The 15,373-nt window shown below is 40.0% G+C and overlaps 2 protein-coding genes across 2 annotated transcripts; both read left to right on the top strand.

Annotated features, from left to right (window-relative positions):
- Positions 1-1,498: 1,498 nt before the first annotated feature.
- Positions 1,499-14,365, top strand: LOC311044760 (E3 ubiquitin-protein ligase TRIM21-like). Its single transcript, XM_084056534.1, is given in 3 exon segments — positions 1,499-1,583; positions 12,705-12,961; positions 12,964-14,365. Coding segments are annotated over 2 exon segments (1,623 nt in total). The 5' UTR covers positions 1,499-1,583; positions 12,705-12,706; the 3' UTR covers positions 14,332-14,365.
- LOC311044759 (E3 ubiquitin-protein ligase TRIM39-like) lies at positions 1,529-6,090 on the top strand. The gene is made up of 2 exons (XM_084056533.1): positions 1,529-1,576; positions 4,436-6,090. Exon 2 carries the CDS (start codon positions 4,438-4,440, stop codon positions 6,073-6,075), a length of 1,638 nt encoding a protein of 545 aa, XP_083912659.1. The 5' UTR covers positions 1,529-1,576; positions 4,436-4,437; the 3' UTR covers positions 6,076-6,090.
- Positions 14,366-15,373: the final 1,008 nt, after the last annotated feature.

The following is a 15,373-nucleotide window of genomic DNA, read 5'->3' as shown; positions in this document are numbered from 1 at the left end:
CGCAGCAAATGCCGTCGGGTTCGGGACTCGAACGCGCAACGTGCTGTCAGGCTACATTGAGCCTAGGTGGCTGGCGTAGTGGATGCCAGCCGTCCAGGCCGATATGTGAATACTTTTGATCAGGTCTAGTATTTTTAAACTCATGTAGGCCTATGTTTGAATACTTAAAGGACCACGTCACCCATTTTCAACCTATAGTCAGGGGATATTAAAAAAGTCTTGGAATAAATTCCTTACCAAAAAAAATCTTCACCAATGTGTTTGTAAAGGTGTCTCGTAACACATCTCACAAAGACTGAAATTCAGTATCCCTAGGAGAACTTTTGACAGCTCCTTAAAGTTGGAGTATCCACCACCTTGGTTAAAAAAAATCCCCCCAAAAAATAAAAATGTAATTCTGTTTTAAGTAGCATGTGAGGTGTCAAACTAGGGTGTTTTTATGATTCTGAATCCATTGCAATCATTTGTTTTGCACCAAAACCACTCCTTGGGCTAAAAACGGCCCAATCTCAATGGGCTTTTTACACAAAAATGGCTATGGCCGTTTTTAGCCCAAGGAGTGGTTTTGGTGCAAAACAAATGATTGCAATGGATTCAGAATCATAAAAACACCTTAGTTTGACCCCTCACATGCTACTGAAAACAGAATTAAATTTTGATTTTTTTGGGGGATTTTTTTTTAACCACGGTTATGGTGGGTACCCCAACTTTAAGGAGCTGTCAAAAATTCTCCTAGGGATACTGAATTTCAGTCTTTGTGAGATGTGTTACTATACACCTTTACAAACACATTGGTGAAGATTTTTTTTGGTAAGGAATTTATTCCAAGATTGGAAAATATTCTGCTAATATCCCCTGACTACTATCTACTGTACATATAATTGGTCCTCACTAATGTTCCTTATAATATGGTATTTTTGTCTACTCGTCTGTGTCTCAAGAGAAGGACTGTGTAGACACCATTAATACAAGCATTAATAATACAAATTGAAATCTTGTTTGAATTTACCAAACCTACCTACCGATGATGTCACTGGTAGGTGAGTTTCTGATGTGTCCACCGCTCTCCCCTGAGACAATAAAATGGTACCATATTAGGTCTATAATGAACATTAGGACCAATTAAATGAAGATGAGTTGAAAATGGGTGAAGTAGGTAAAAGCAATTACTCCAGCAGGCTACACATTTGCAGAGCAAATTTCTCTTGTAGTTGAGTAATATTTGACCAGGAGTATCCAGGAGTTGAGTACTAGGCTACTTTGTCCACCATTGTCACATAGTAGGCTATGGCTGCTCACTCAACAATGTTGTTAGTGCAACTATAGTTAAAGAACTCTTCAGCTCTACGTCAATATTGTAGCCACCTCATAGACAATAATTAAATAATAAAATATAGATGTAATGTTGTGAATTTAATCAATTTATAGTTTTATTATACATATATATAGACCTAGGAGCAACTGTAGTGCTGCTGCTGTCAGTAGTCTGTGTGCAGCAAAGCAGACAGACAGACAGACAGACTGCAAAGTTGGAGAAGCTACAGCAGATAAAGTTAACATCGTCAACAGTCTATCGGTATTCGGTAGGTTCAATGTTTTCTACTGCTGTGTGGATCGGATGATGTGTCTTTATCAACTACGTTTCAGATCAAACCTTTGTTTATAAACGAAAACGAAACTTACTTATAGTTTACAGGTTACAAACACAAAGCGATCGATCATTTCCTCCTTTATGTCACTTGTTTTGATATCAATATATTCCGTGGCGGCCAGTAAATTGTGAAGCATAATTCTGTTGAATGAATCCAACAGGATAAACATTAGTTATATTCAGTTTTTTGACGGAGTAAATGCCGTGCAGTAGATGTCACTTATCAGAGCTTACATCAAAGGCATCGCCCATTCACATTAAAATGAAGGCGTTGTAGAACAAATGAATATGAAATCCAATCGATAACTGAGTGGCGATAGCTGTAGAATACAACTCTCGTAGACGTATTTATGATTCTGACGTTTTCAATCTACGAGAGTTGTAGGGTTCACCCCCCATGGACACAGGGACTTTCTGCACTGAAAATAAAGGTGCTTACCCCCACGCTCCAATTGTTAACTCTCGCTACGTGGTAGTAGTTGAATGTAATAATCCATATCTTTCAATAAATAAGTGTTTTAATGCCGTCTGTGGCCGATTCTGTCGGAAGATCCCAATGGGCGGACGCGCCCATTGCGACGCGCCCATCTGGTGAAACCCGGAATTACAATCAATGTAAACAGGAAGTAAACGAGGGTGAAAAAATGGCGTTCGGCCACAGACGGCATTAAAACACTTCTTTATTGAAAGATATGGATTATTACATTAAACTACTACCCCGTAGCGAGAGTCAACATTTGGGGCGTGAGGGTAAGCACCTTTATTTTCAATTTGTACACGTTTGGAGTGTCTACGTGGTATAGTGCTGAAAGTCCCTGTGTCCATAGGGGGTGAACCCTACAACTAGGTCTCGTAGATTGAAACCGTCAGAATCATAGATACGTCTACGAGAGTTGTATAGACCCCTTAACAGACGACGGCACACTGATAAGAACCAGTATGCGCGCAATGAAACATTCTATCAGGTCTCGCTAGGACGCGTCTCACTAGCCAACACACAAGAGGGGGTTGGGATGTGCTGAAACCAGCGCACCCCAAAACAACAGGTTGGGAATTGATTGCATGAAACAATCACCTGTGCATCCAGTCTCAATGTTAAAATAATTGGTCAATTCTACAGCTAGAGTGGCGATACAGTCACTTTGAAAAAACAGAATGAGGCAATTGCTAGTTGTAAAAAGGTAGCATTGCTCTTCATGAAGGCAATTCTATTTGGTAACAGGAAAGGTGGGCACGAAAACAATCTGGGCACTATGGGAAACTGGGCGCCTTACTAGGGAAATGTGGGCACCTGGAAAAGTGGGAACTTTTGCTGGAGAAGAGTGGGCACTAGAGAAGAGTGAGCACCTGGAAAACTGGGTACTTTGATAAAATATGAATAATAACATTCATATTTTATTTATATTATATATACATAATAAAATATGTAGTCACATCTGTAATTAAAGTGTTCTATATGATGACAGCTTTACGAACAGGATGAGGAAAGCAACCATCAGGAAAACTGGGCACCCGGAAGACTAGGCACCTGAATTAGGACTGGGCACCTGAATTAGGATTTGTGTCCACAAGTGTTTTGTTTTGTTTTACTTTACATATCATGCTGCTTTGTTGTTGGTACAGTAAGTGCTACTTTACCCACTGTTCTTTAAACCCCCAAACACAACACACAACAACAAGGTTAAAAGTACAATATAAGAGTTTATTTGCGAAAATGGTAAACCCCCTCCCCCCCACTATAACATGAATGAAAAAAAATGGATATAAACAGTAGCCTACTGTTGTTATGTAGTCAGTGTCAAACAGACAACTGTGTCAACTGACAGTCTGATAAAACAGTGGAAATGCTGTCTTTATGCAGGCGTTGTGAGCTTGTAGATTTGCTATTTTTGCCTCGTAAAATTTTATGGAATGGATTTTCTAGCAGTAGCCATTATGTAGGGTGAACAATGGCGCATGAGCCACCATCATTGCTACAGATTGTTCCTTCCACACAAAACAATGGAAACCCTGCGTTTAATGATGATAATGTGAATGTGAATGAATGGAACAACCACTGGAATATTGTCTTTACAAGACACACACGTTTCCACATGAGAGCTGCCCCAAAGTGCCCACTTTTCCCTAGTGCCCACCTTTCCTGGTGCCCACTCTTCCCTAGTGCCCAGTCTTCCCAAAAATATGATGCCCAGATGTCCCTAGCCCACCTATCCTGTATCCAATAAGAGAACCTCACATCAAAGGCTTTGCGCATTCCACATTAGAATGAAGTGCTTGTAGAACAAATTAATGTTAAATCTAATCGATAACTGCAGAGTGGCGACAGTCACTTGAGCGCAGAATGAGCGCAAAGGCTAGTTTTATAAAGGTAGCATTGTTCTTCATGAATAGGCAATATTATTTAGCCTAATGAAGCGAAGGCAGACGCACTGGTCTGGCAGTGGGTAACCTGAAACGTTTTAGTTACTTGGAAATGTCAACCCATGTTGATGCCTTGTAAATTCTGATATATTTTGATTTGTTGTCAGTGTTTACTGTTCACCAAATAATTGATCCTAACAATATATTATTCACCAGTATCATTGTGGTGTGAACTCTGCTATCCACTTGAACAACTTTTAAAACAACATATGCCTATTTACAGTTATAGTTGTTTCGGTGTGTCTGTGTTTGTCAATAGCATTTATGTACTGTATGTGCAATATGTCATAATGTAAGGTTGTAGATGTATAATTCAAGAACAACAATTGATACTTTCTACTTTACTTTATTACTTTTGTGCAGAAATGGCGTCCGCCAGCATTCTACTGTCTGAAGAGGAGTTCCTGTGTTCTATCTGTCTGGATGTGTTCACTGATCCAATCACCACTCCATGTGGACACAACTACTGCAACACCTGTATCACTCAATACTGGGACACTAATGATGTGTGTCAGTGTCCACTATGTAACAAAACCTTCTATACAAGACCAGAATTCTCTGTTAACAAAGTTTTCTCAGAGATGGCTGATCAGTTCAGGAAGTCAAAGCAGCTGAAACAAACTTCCAGCACAAACCAAGACCCCTCTAAACCACATGAAGTCTCCTGTGATGTTTGTACTGAGAACAAGCTCAAAGCCCTGAAGTCCTGCCTGATGTGTATGACCTCCTACTGTGAGACTCACCTGGAACTTCATCAGAGACTCTCAGCATTAAAACCTCACAAACTAATCAACCCTGTAAAGAACCTGACAGACTATATATGTGAAAAACATGACAAACCTCTGGAGCTGTTCTGTAAGACTGACCACATGTGTGTTTGTCAGTTCTGCACTGAGTCAGACCACAAGTCACATAAAGTTGTATCTGTGAAAGAAGCATATGAAGGAAAGAAGGCTGAGCTGGGAAAGACAGAGGCTGAAGTTCAGCAGATGATCCAGGAGAGACAGGAGAAGATTCAGGAGGTCAAACACTCAGTAGATCTCAGCAGGAAAGATGCAGACAGAGAGATAGCAGACAGTGTGCAGGTCTTCACTGCTCTGATCAGCTGTATTGAGAGAAGCCAGGCTGAGCTCATTGATGTGATTGAAGAGAAACAGAAAACAACAGAGAAACAGGCTGAAGGCTTCATTAAAGAGCTGCAACAGGAAATCACTGAGTTAAAGAAGAGAAGCTCTGAGCTGAAGCAGCTCTCACACACTGAAGACCACCTCCACCTCCTCCAGAACTTCACATCCATCAACACCCCTCCACCCACCAAGGACTGGACAAAGGTCAATGTCCATCAGCCTTCATATGTGGAGACTGTGAGGACAGCTGTGGCTCAGCTGGAGAAGACACTCAGTAAAGAGATGGAGAAGCTGAGTGATGAGATGAGGAAGATCCAGCAATATGCAGTGGATGTAACTCTGGACCCTGATACAGCACACTGCAAACTCATCCTGTCTGAGGATGGAAAACAAGTGCATTGTGGAAGCGAGAAGAAGAATCTCCCAGACAACAAAGATAGATTTTCCTATAATGTCAGTGTCTTAGGAAAACAAGGCTTCTCCTCAGGAAGGTTTTACTATGAGGTTCAGGTTAAAGGAAAGACCTGGTGGTATGTAGGAGTGGCCAGGGAGTCCATCAACAGGAAGGAATCAAACACTTGGCGCCCCAACCACGGTTATTGGACTATAAGGTTGCATAATGGAAATGAGTACAAAGCTAATGCCGACCTTGATGTCCCCCTCCCTGTCAAAGAGAAGCTCCAGACAGTAGGAGTGTTTGTGGATTATGAGGAGGGTCTGGTCTCCTTTTATGATGTGGAGACCAGAGTTCATCTCTACTCTTTCACTGGATGCACCTTCACTGACAAACTCTATCCATTCTTTAATCCATGTGGCAACTCTTGTGGTACAAACGCTGCTCCTCTGATCATCTCTCCTGTCAGTCACACAATTTAGATTAATGTAATCCTTAGCTTTACTTGGAAATGTTAGTTTTAGTTTAACCACATGAACCCTAGAGTCCCTATTCTGGTACGAACATTCGGCGATAATAGCCGATCTACAAGTTTTATTGTGGCTATTTTTCGGTAGAATAGAATTGTATAGAAGGAAATACTAACAGACCTAGTACAGAGCCCTGAGGGAACCTGGTTATCTAAATATATCTAGTTTAAGTGGTTAAGACAACAAATGTGTATAAAGCATGGTTAATTTAACATTGTAAATTAGTTCTCTATTGAAGCATTTATTTAGATAAACCACTTATCCTACTTTGTACTTTGAGCTATTCGCAAATAGCAGATATACAAGTTCACAACATGTCACACTGATGTTAATGATTGGTTCTTTATGTAGCTGCATGTTATCAATTATACCAGATGAAAATGTAATTCTTTACTAGAAATCACACATTTCAATTATTTGCAATGCATGTACACTGCTTGAACTTTAGTCACTTTGTAGTGCAAAAATAAACTTTAAAGAATGACTCATTGTTTTCTGTGTTCCTAGGGTGATGTCAAATTTGTAAATGTATAACTTTATAATGTGGGCTAAACTTCCTCACTGGTAAATACAGTATGTGTTCAATATTCAGTTATCAAACAGGTTCAGGGTTAAAAATGTGAGCAAGGAAAATCAGTGGTGGAAAGTAACTAAGTACATTTACTCAAGTACTGTCAAGTACAATGTTGAGGTACTTTTAATTTACTTGAGTATTTCCATTTTTGTTACTTCTACTCAACTACATCTCAGAGCCAAATATTGTTCTTTTTACTCCACTACAATCATTTGAAAACTTTAGTTACAAGTTACTTTGAAGATTTTGATTATTATTACAAAACATATATTAATCAATTAAGCCCATTATACTTTGGATGACCGACAATATGGACGTGGTATGGTATTTTTTTCAATTCAGGTGTGCCTTTTAGATTTGGACTTGTCCATTGGTGTGGTTTGGACACAAACTATTTTCCAATCCACTGGTCTAGCATAAAAGCTCACAACAACAGAGTGTACAAGGAAAACAAACAAATCACACATTTATGATGCAATACTTTTTAGTTACAATATAAATCTGACTCGTCTGGCCGGCTCTAACTGTTTAAATCAGTGATTCTCAAACTTTTTCATGTCAAGGACAGTAGGACACCAACATGTTTGTGTATTTGGCTGTGCCGTGGACCCCCATCTGAAAATATGTTGAGCCAGGGACCCCCATACAAGATTTGAGTTGTTAAAATATTTTAAACTCCAAATCTTTCACATCTTTCCAATTTTTTGGGGGGAAAATAGCAGATCTACAAGCCTACAATGTGTCACATAGCGACATGTTGTGAGCTTGCAGATCTGCTATTTAGCCAAGTATACATAATGCCACCGGTTTCTCATCGTCGGGTACGGGGACCACCAGGGGTCCAAATTGCCCCGTAAGGGTCTGTAATTCTGAGTGTACAAATGGAACCAAATGGACCCTTACGGGTCACACACTCTCAGAGTTAAATTAACACTGAGGATTTTACAGTGTAGATTGGGGGTCCCAGAGATTAAATATGACATCAAATGCCAGTCTGTGTTCTAATGCATCTCAAACTGGGAGTTGTTGAAATAAAAAAAAGTCTAGCAAATCTATCTAGTCGTGAACATTAATGCTCTTCCATCTCTTATTTGTTTTATAGTTCAAATCTATGAATCACACAATTTTAAACCCTTCCTCCCATCAGCTGCTCTGAAGTGAAAATTGAAATCCCAAGCTTTTTTTGTGAAAATGATTTCTTTGAACATTACAGTTGAAATAATTGTTTTGCCATCTCGACTAATATAATCATTACATGTGTGGTCATGGATAGCATTTTGTCCCATGTTCTGATAAGAGCACCACAGTTACACATCTATAAAGTATCATTTAACCAGTAAATCATAACCAAATGATTTCAATCATAAGATTATCCTGGCCAGATTGTATGATGTACATACATTATGACACTGTGTTTGGTCTGTGAAGCTTTTATGCGTTTTTCGATAGGACAGTAGGCTGACATGAAATGGGGAGAGAGAGATGGGGAGTGACATACAGCAAAGGCCGTCGGGTTCGGGACTCGAACCCGAGATGTGCTGTCAGGCTACATTGAGCCTAGGTGCCGCTACCGCTATACCAGCCGTGACCGCTACGCCAGCTGTCCAGTCCAAATGTCTATACTTTTGATCAGGCCTAGTATTTTTAAACTAATGTAGCCCTATGTTTGAATACTTAAAGGACCAAGTCACCCATTTTCAACCTATCTATCTACATATAATTGGTCCTCACAAATGTTCCTTATAATATGGTATTTTTGCCTACTCGGTCTGTGTCTCAGAGAAGGACTGTGTGGACAGTTCAGAAACCCGCCTACCAGTGACATCATCGATGGGGAATCCAAGCCAATAAAAACGTTAGGCTTTCTCTTCCTGGAAAGTTAGCATGCTATAATAGAAGCCGTTGTTCTCGCATTAATAAAACATGAAACAAATTAAAATCTTGTTTGAATTTACCAAACCTGCCTACCGATGATATCACTGGTAGGCAAGTTCCTGAACTGTCCACCGCTCTCCTCAGAGACACAGACTGAGTAGATAAAAATGGTACAATATTATTAGGTCTATAATGAACATAGGGCCAATTATATGAAGATGAGTTGAAAATGGGTGAAGTAGGTAAAAGCAAGTACTCAGGTAGGCTACACATTTGCAGAGCAGTGTGAGTAATATTTGACCAGGAGTATCTATACTTTGATTCAAGTGCTGGAGTTGAGTAGGCTACGTTGTCCACCACTGTCACATAGTAGGCTGACTCAACAATAGTAGCCTACAAGTTGTACTAGCTGTATTAGCTGAAGAGTTCTTTAACTATAGTTATAGGCTACTGTACAACTATAGTTAAATAACTCTTCAGCCCTACGTCAATATTCTAGCCACCTCATAGACAATAATTAAATAATAGAACATAGTAGATGTAATGTTGTGAATTTAATCAATTTAGAATTTTGTTCTGCACCTTTGAACCTGCTCACAGCATGAAATGACTGCAGTAAAACATTAACATTTACAAGGAGTGAAGCAATGCTGACTGACATCTTAATGATGTATCACAACTGAGCAGTGTGACAGCTGAGATCCTATTGTGTATGTGATTATATAATAATATTATTATTGGCCAATAATAATAGACCCCTTAACAGACGACGTCACACTGATAAGAACCAGTATGCGTGCAACCAGTATGCGCTAAATGAAACCCATTCTATCAGGTCTCGCCAGGACGTGCCTCACTAGCCAACACACAAGAGGGGGTTGGGGTGTGCTGAAACTAGCGCACCCCGAAACAACAGGTTGGAAATTGATTGCGTGAAACAATCACCTGCGCATCCAGTCTCAATGTTAGTAAACAATTAATTGGTCTATATTATATAAACACCGGTCTAGGACACTAGGACCTAGGAGCAACTGTAGTGCTGCTGCTGTCAGTATATAGTCTGTGTCCAGCTAGCCTGGGCAGCGTTCCTTTTCGGGTATATGATCCGGTCGGGAGCGGACCGGATCGCGACAAACCGGAAAGACGTCTCACTCCAAAATAGGTCCGTCCTATAAAATCCTTGATGCGGCGTAGTTTAGCTTATTTTTTAAATATAAATGTGAGTGTACTTTCCGGAGACTATTTAACGTCTGTATTATCCGTATTATCCCACGGGGAAATTATATTCCATTTAAATAGGGATTGGGGAACCAAAACAAAGCGGCACCGCAAAACCGGATCGCGACAATCCGGAAAGAGGATTCTTTTTTCATTTTTTTTTCAGTAGGCGTGGCCTAGACCGGATCATATGGGTCTTTAGTAACGCAGACCAGGCTTTCCTCCGAGGTGGAAAGACTGGTGACGCGAGGTTAGTGTCCAGCAAAGCAGACAGATACTGCTGTGTGGATTGGATGATGTGTCTTTATCAACTACCTTTCAGATCAAACCTTTGTTTATAGACGAAAACGAAACTTACTTAGAGTTTATATGTTACAAACACAAAGCGATCGATCATTTCCCCCTTTTATGTCACTTGTTTTGATATCAATAGATTCCGTGGTGGGCAGTAAATTGTGAAGTATAATTATGTTGAATGAATGCAACAGGATACATTTTTTGACGGAGTAAATGCAGTGCAGTAGATGTCACTTATCAGAGCTTACATCAAAGGCATCCACATTAGAATGAATGTAGAACAAATTAATGTTAAATTCAATCGATAACTGAGTGGCGATACAGTCACTTTGAAAAATCAGAATGAGGCAACTGCTAGTTGTAAAAAGGTAGCTGTAGAACACAACTCTCGTAGACGTATTTATGATTCTGACGTTTTCAATCTACGAGAGTTGTAGGGTTCACCCCCCCCCCCCCCATGGCGACATGGACTTTCATCTCCTAGCCCGTAGATCTACAAACATGTACAAATGCATAAAATTAAGGTGCTTATCCCTACGCCCCAAATGTTAACTCTTTCTACGGGGTAGTAGTGCAATGTAATAATCCATATCATATCTTTCAATAAAGAAGTGTTTTAATGCCGTCTGTGGCCGATTCTGTCGGAAATTCCCAATGGGCGGTACTGACAGGGCGCATCCGGTGAAACCCGGAATTACACTCAATGTAAACAGAAAGTAAACGAGGGCGAAACAATGGCGTTCGGCCACAGACGGGATTAAAACACTTCTTTATTGAAAGATATGGATTATTACATTGCACTACTACCCCGTAGAAAGAGTTAACATATGGGGCGTGGGGGTAAGGACATTTTATTTTTGCACTTGTACATGTATGGAGATCTACGGGCTAGGAGATGAAAGTCCCTGTATCCATGGGGGGTGAACCCTACAACTCTGGTAGATTGAAAACGTCAGAATCATAAACACGTCTACGAGAGTTGTATTCCACAGCTAGTAAAAATAGCATAGCTCTTCATGAAGGCAATTCTATTTGGAAACCGGAAAGGTGGGCACCAAAACAATCTGGGCACTATGGAAAACTGTCTGGGCGCCTTACTAGGAAAATGTGGGCACCTGGATAAGTGGGAACTTCTGAAGAGAGTAGAGTGGGCACTAGAGAAGAGTGAGTACTGGGAAAACTGGGTACTTTGATAAAATATGAATAATGAAATTCATATTTTATTTATATTATGTATACATAATAAAATATAGTCACATCTGTAATTAAAGTGTTCTATATGATGACGGCTTACATAGCGAACAGGATGAGGAAAGCAACCATCAGGAAGAGGGGCCACTTTGGGGGGAGAAGAGTGGGCACTATGGAAAACTGGGCACCAGGAAGACTGGGCACTGGGAGAACGGGGCACTAGGGAAATCTGGGCACCCGGAAAACTAGGCACCTGAATTAGGACTGGGCACCTGAATTAGGATTTGTGTCCACAAGTGTTTTTTAAGTGCATGCTGCTTTGTTGTTGGTACAGTAAGTGATATTTTACCCACTGTTCTTTAAACCCCCAAACACAACAACAAGGTTAAAAGTACAATATAAGAGTTTATATGCCAAAATAGTAGTAGGCCTACTGTTAAAAATAGAACAAATTGCGAAAATGGTGAAATTGGGGATTTTCTAGCAGTAGCCATTATGTAGGGTGAACAATGGCACATGAGCCACCATCATTGCTACGGATTGTTCCTTCCACACAAAACAATGGAAAGCCTGCGTTTAATGATGATAATGTGCTCATTCACAGGCAATCTAGCTATTCAATGCCAGGTAATAGGTGGCCATTAGCAGGTTTGATCGCAGCATTTGTATATGCAAATCAATTGAAAGAATGAGCATGAATGGAACAACCACTGAAATATTGTCTTTACAAGACACAAGTTTCCACATGAGAGCTTCCCCAAAGTGCCCACTTTTGCCTAGTGCCCACTCTTCCTAATGCTCACCTTTCCTGGTGCCCAGTCTTCCCAAAAATATGATGCCCAGATGTCCCTAGCCCACCTATCCTGTATCCAATAAGAGAACCTCACATCAAAGGCTTTGCGTATTCCACATTAGAATGAAGTGCTTGTAGAACAAATTAATGTTAAATCTAATCGATAACTGCCGAGTGGCGACAGTCACTTGAGTGCAGAATGAGCGCAACTGCTAGTTTTAAAAAGGTAGCATTGTTCTTCATGAATAGGGAATATTATTTAGCCTAATGAAGCGAAGGCAGACGCACTGGTCTGGCAGTGGGTAACCTGAAACGTTTTAGATACTAGGAAATGTCAACCCATGTTGATGCCATTCTGATATATTTTGATTTGTTGTCAGTGTTTACTGTTCACCAAATAATTGATCCTAACAATATATTGTTCACCAGTATCATTGTGGTGTGAACTCTGCTATCCACTTGAGTTAGAACAACTTTTAAAACAACATATGCCTATTTACAGTTATAGTTGTTTTGGTGTGTCTGCATTAGGTTTGTCAATAGCATTTATGTACAATATGTCATAGTGTATGGTTGTAGATGTAATGTAATCATTCAAGAACAACAATTGATACTTTCTACTTTATTGTGCAGAAATGGCGTCCGCCAGCATTCTCCATTCTGAAGAGGAGTTCCTGTGTTCTATCTGTCTGGATGTGTTCACTGATCCAATCACCACTCCATGTGGACACAACTACTGCAACACCTGTATCACTCAATACTGGGACACTAATGATGTGTGTCAGTGTCCACTATGTAACAAAACCTTCTATACAAGACCAGAATTCTCTGTTAACAAAGTTCTCTCAGAGATGGCTGATCAGTTCAGGAAGTCAAAGCAGCTGAAACAAACCAAGAACTTGCTAAACCTAAACCACATGAAGTCTCCTGTGATGTTTGTACTGAGACCAAGGTCAAGGCCCTGAAGTCCTGCCTGATGTGTATGACCTCCTACTGTGAGACTCACCTGGAACTTCATCAGAAAATCACAGCCTTAAAACCTCACAAACTAATGAACCCTGTAAAGAACCTGACAGACTATATATGTAAAACACATGACAAACCTCTGGAGCTGTTCTGTAAGACTGACCACATGTGTGTTTGTCAGTTCTGCACTGTGTCAGACCACAAGTCCCATAAAGTTGTATCTGTGAAAGAAGAATGTAAAGAAAAGAAGGCTGAGCTGGGAAAGACAGAGGCTGAAGTTCAGCAGATGATCCAGGAGAGACAAGTGAAGATTCGGGAGGTCAAGCACTCAGTAAATCTCAGCAAGAAAGATGCAGACAGAGAGATAGCAGACAGTGTGCAGGTCTTCACTGCTATGATCAGCTGTATTGAGAGAAGCCAGGCTGAGCTCATTGATGTGATTGAAAAGAAGCGGAAAACAACAGAGAAACAGGCTGAAGGTTTCATTAAAGAGCTGGAACAGGAAATCACTGAGTTAAAGAAGAGAAGCTCTGAGCTGAAGCAGCTCTCACACACTGAAGACCAACTCCACCTCCTCCAGAACTTCACATCCATCAACACCCCTCCACCCACCAAGGACTGGACAAAGGTCAATGTCCATCAGTCTTCATATGTGGAGACTGTGAAGACAGCTGTGGCTCAGCTGGAGAAGACACTCAGTCAGGAGATGAAGAAGCTGTGTGATGAGCTGAGAAGGATCCAGCAATATGCAGTTGATGTAACTCTGGACCCTGATACAGCACATCCCTACCTCATCCTGTCTGAGGATGGAAAACAAGTGTATGATGGAGGTGTCAAGAAGAATCTCCCAGACAACAAAGAGAGATTCTCCCCAGGTTCAAATGTCTTAGGAAAACAAAGCTTCTCCTCTGGAAGGTTTTACTATGAGGTTCAGGTTAAAGGGAAGACCGGGTTGTGTTTAGGAGTGGTCAGAGAGTCCATCAACAGGAAGAGAAACAACAAATGCAGCCCCAACGATGGTTTCTGGATTATATATAAAAGAAAAGAATACAGGGCTGCTGCTGACCCTGATGTCTCCATCCCTGTAAGAGAGGAGGTCCATAAACTGGGAGTGTTTGTGGATTATGAGGAGGGTCTGGTCTCCTTTTATGATGTGGAGAACAGAGTTCATCTCTACTCTTTCACTGGATGCACCTTCACTGAGAAACTCTATCCATTCTTTAATCCTTATCCTAATGATGGTGGTAACAACTCTGCTCCTCTGATCATCTCTCCTGTCAGTCACACAGATTAGACTATTTTAATCATCAGCTTTACAAGAAAATGTTAGTTTTAATTTAACCACATGAACCCTAGCGTCCCTTTCTGGGCAGAATATCCTGCGAAAACAGTCGTCCCACAAGCTCACAATGCTCCCAACACGACGCATTGTGAGCTTGTAGATCTGCATGCAATATGGGAAGAAATGTTTGAAAAGGATTTAACATTTTTGTGTATGATGACATACCCAAAACACCAGGGTTAAAGTGATTAAAATGTATTTCTTGTCTGTGAGACTGTTGACATCTAGTCTACATTTATTTCTTGGTACAGCAATCTTGATTGTATATTTTATTTCATTAAGTTAAACTCAAAATGTTAATTTAATGTTAATTAATGAGCAGGAATAATGAGTAATAGGAATAGAAATGTACCGTAAATGTTTAACTACTTATAGAAGAGAAAATTGAAAATAGGAATGATTCTGATGGTAATGATTGGTTCTTTTATGTAGCTGCATGTTACCAATTATTCAAGATTAAAATGTGATTCTTTTATACAAATCAATAATTGTAATTATGTGTAAAATGCCTATGAACTGCTTGAATTTAACTCGCGTTGTAATGCAAAAATAAACTTTAAAGAATGATACTTATTGATTTCATTTATTCTCAGTGTGTAGTATGTAAATGTATTACTTTATATACATTCTTTTGATTTGTGGTCTAAATGTTTTCAGTGGTAAATATGTGTTAAAGGGATAGTTAACCCTCAAAATGACTTTTTCTATCGATTAGTCATCCTAAGAGGTTCCGGTAGGAGACGCAAAGAGTCTCCTTTGTGTCTCCTACCGGAACCGCTGACTTTCTTTCCACTGGTCATCAAATTATTGGCTTAGGAATGCGACAAAAACAGAAAAAAAATATCCAGGAATTCAAGAAAAAAAAAAATTAAACAAATATTATATATATTTTTTAAGATGACAATAATCAGTCATCAAACTGGTTCAGGGTTAAAAAGGTGAGCAGGTAAAAGACAGACACACTAGTGGTGATGATTATTTACTTAAGTAAAAG

Source organism: Gymnoscopelus microlampas (genome assembly GCF_963454915.1).
Source record: "Gymnoscopelus microlampas genome assembly, chromosome: 5".
Lineage (NCBI taxonomy): Eukaryota > Metazoa > Chordata > Actinopteri > Myctophiformes > Myctophidae > Gymnoscopelus > Gymnoscopelus microlampas.
Note: the sequence above shows the minus strand (reverse complement) of the source record. Positions and strands in the feature narration are given on the sequence as shown.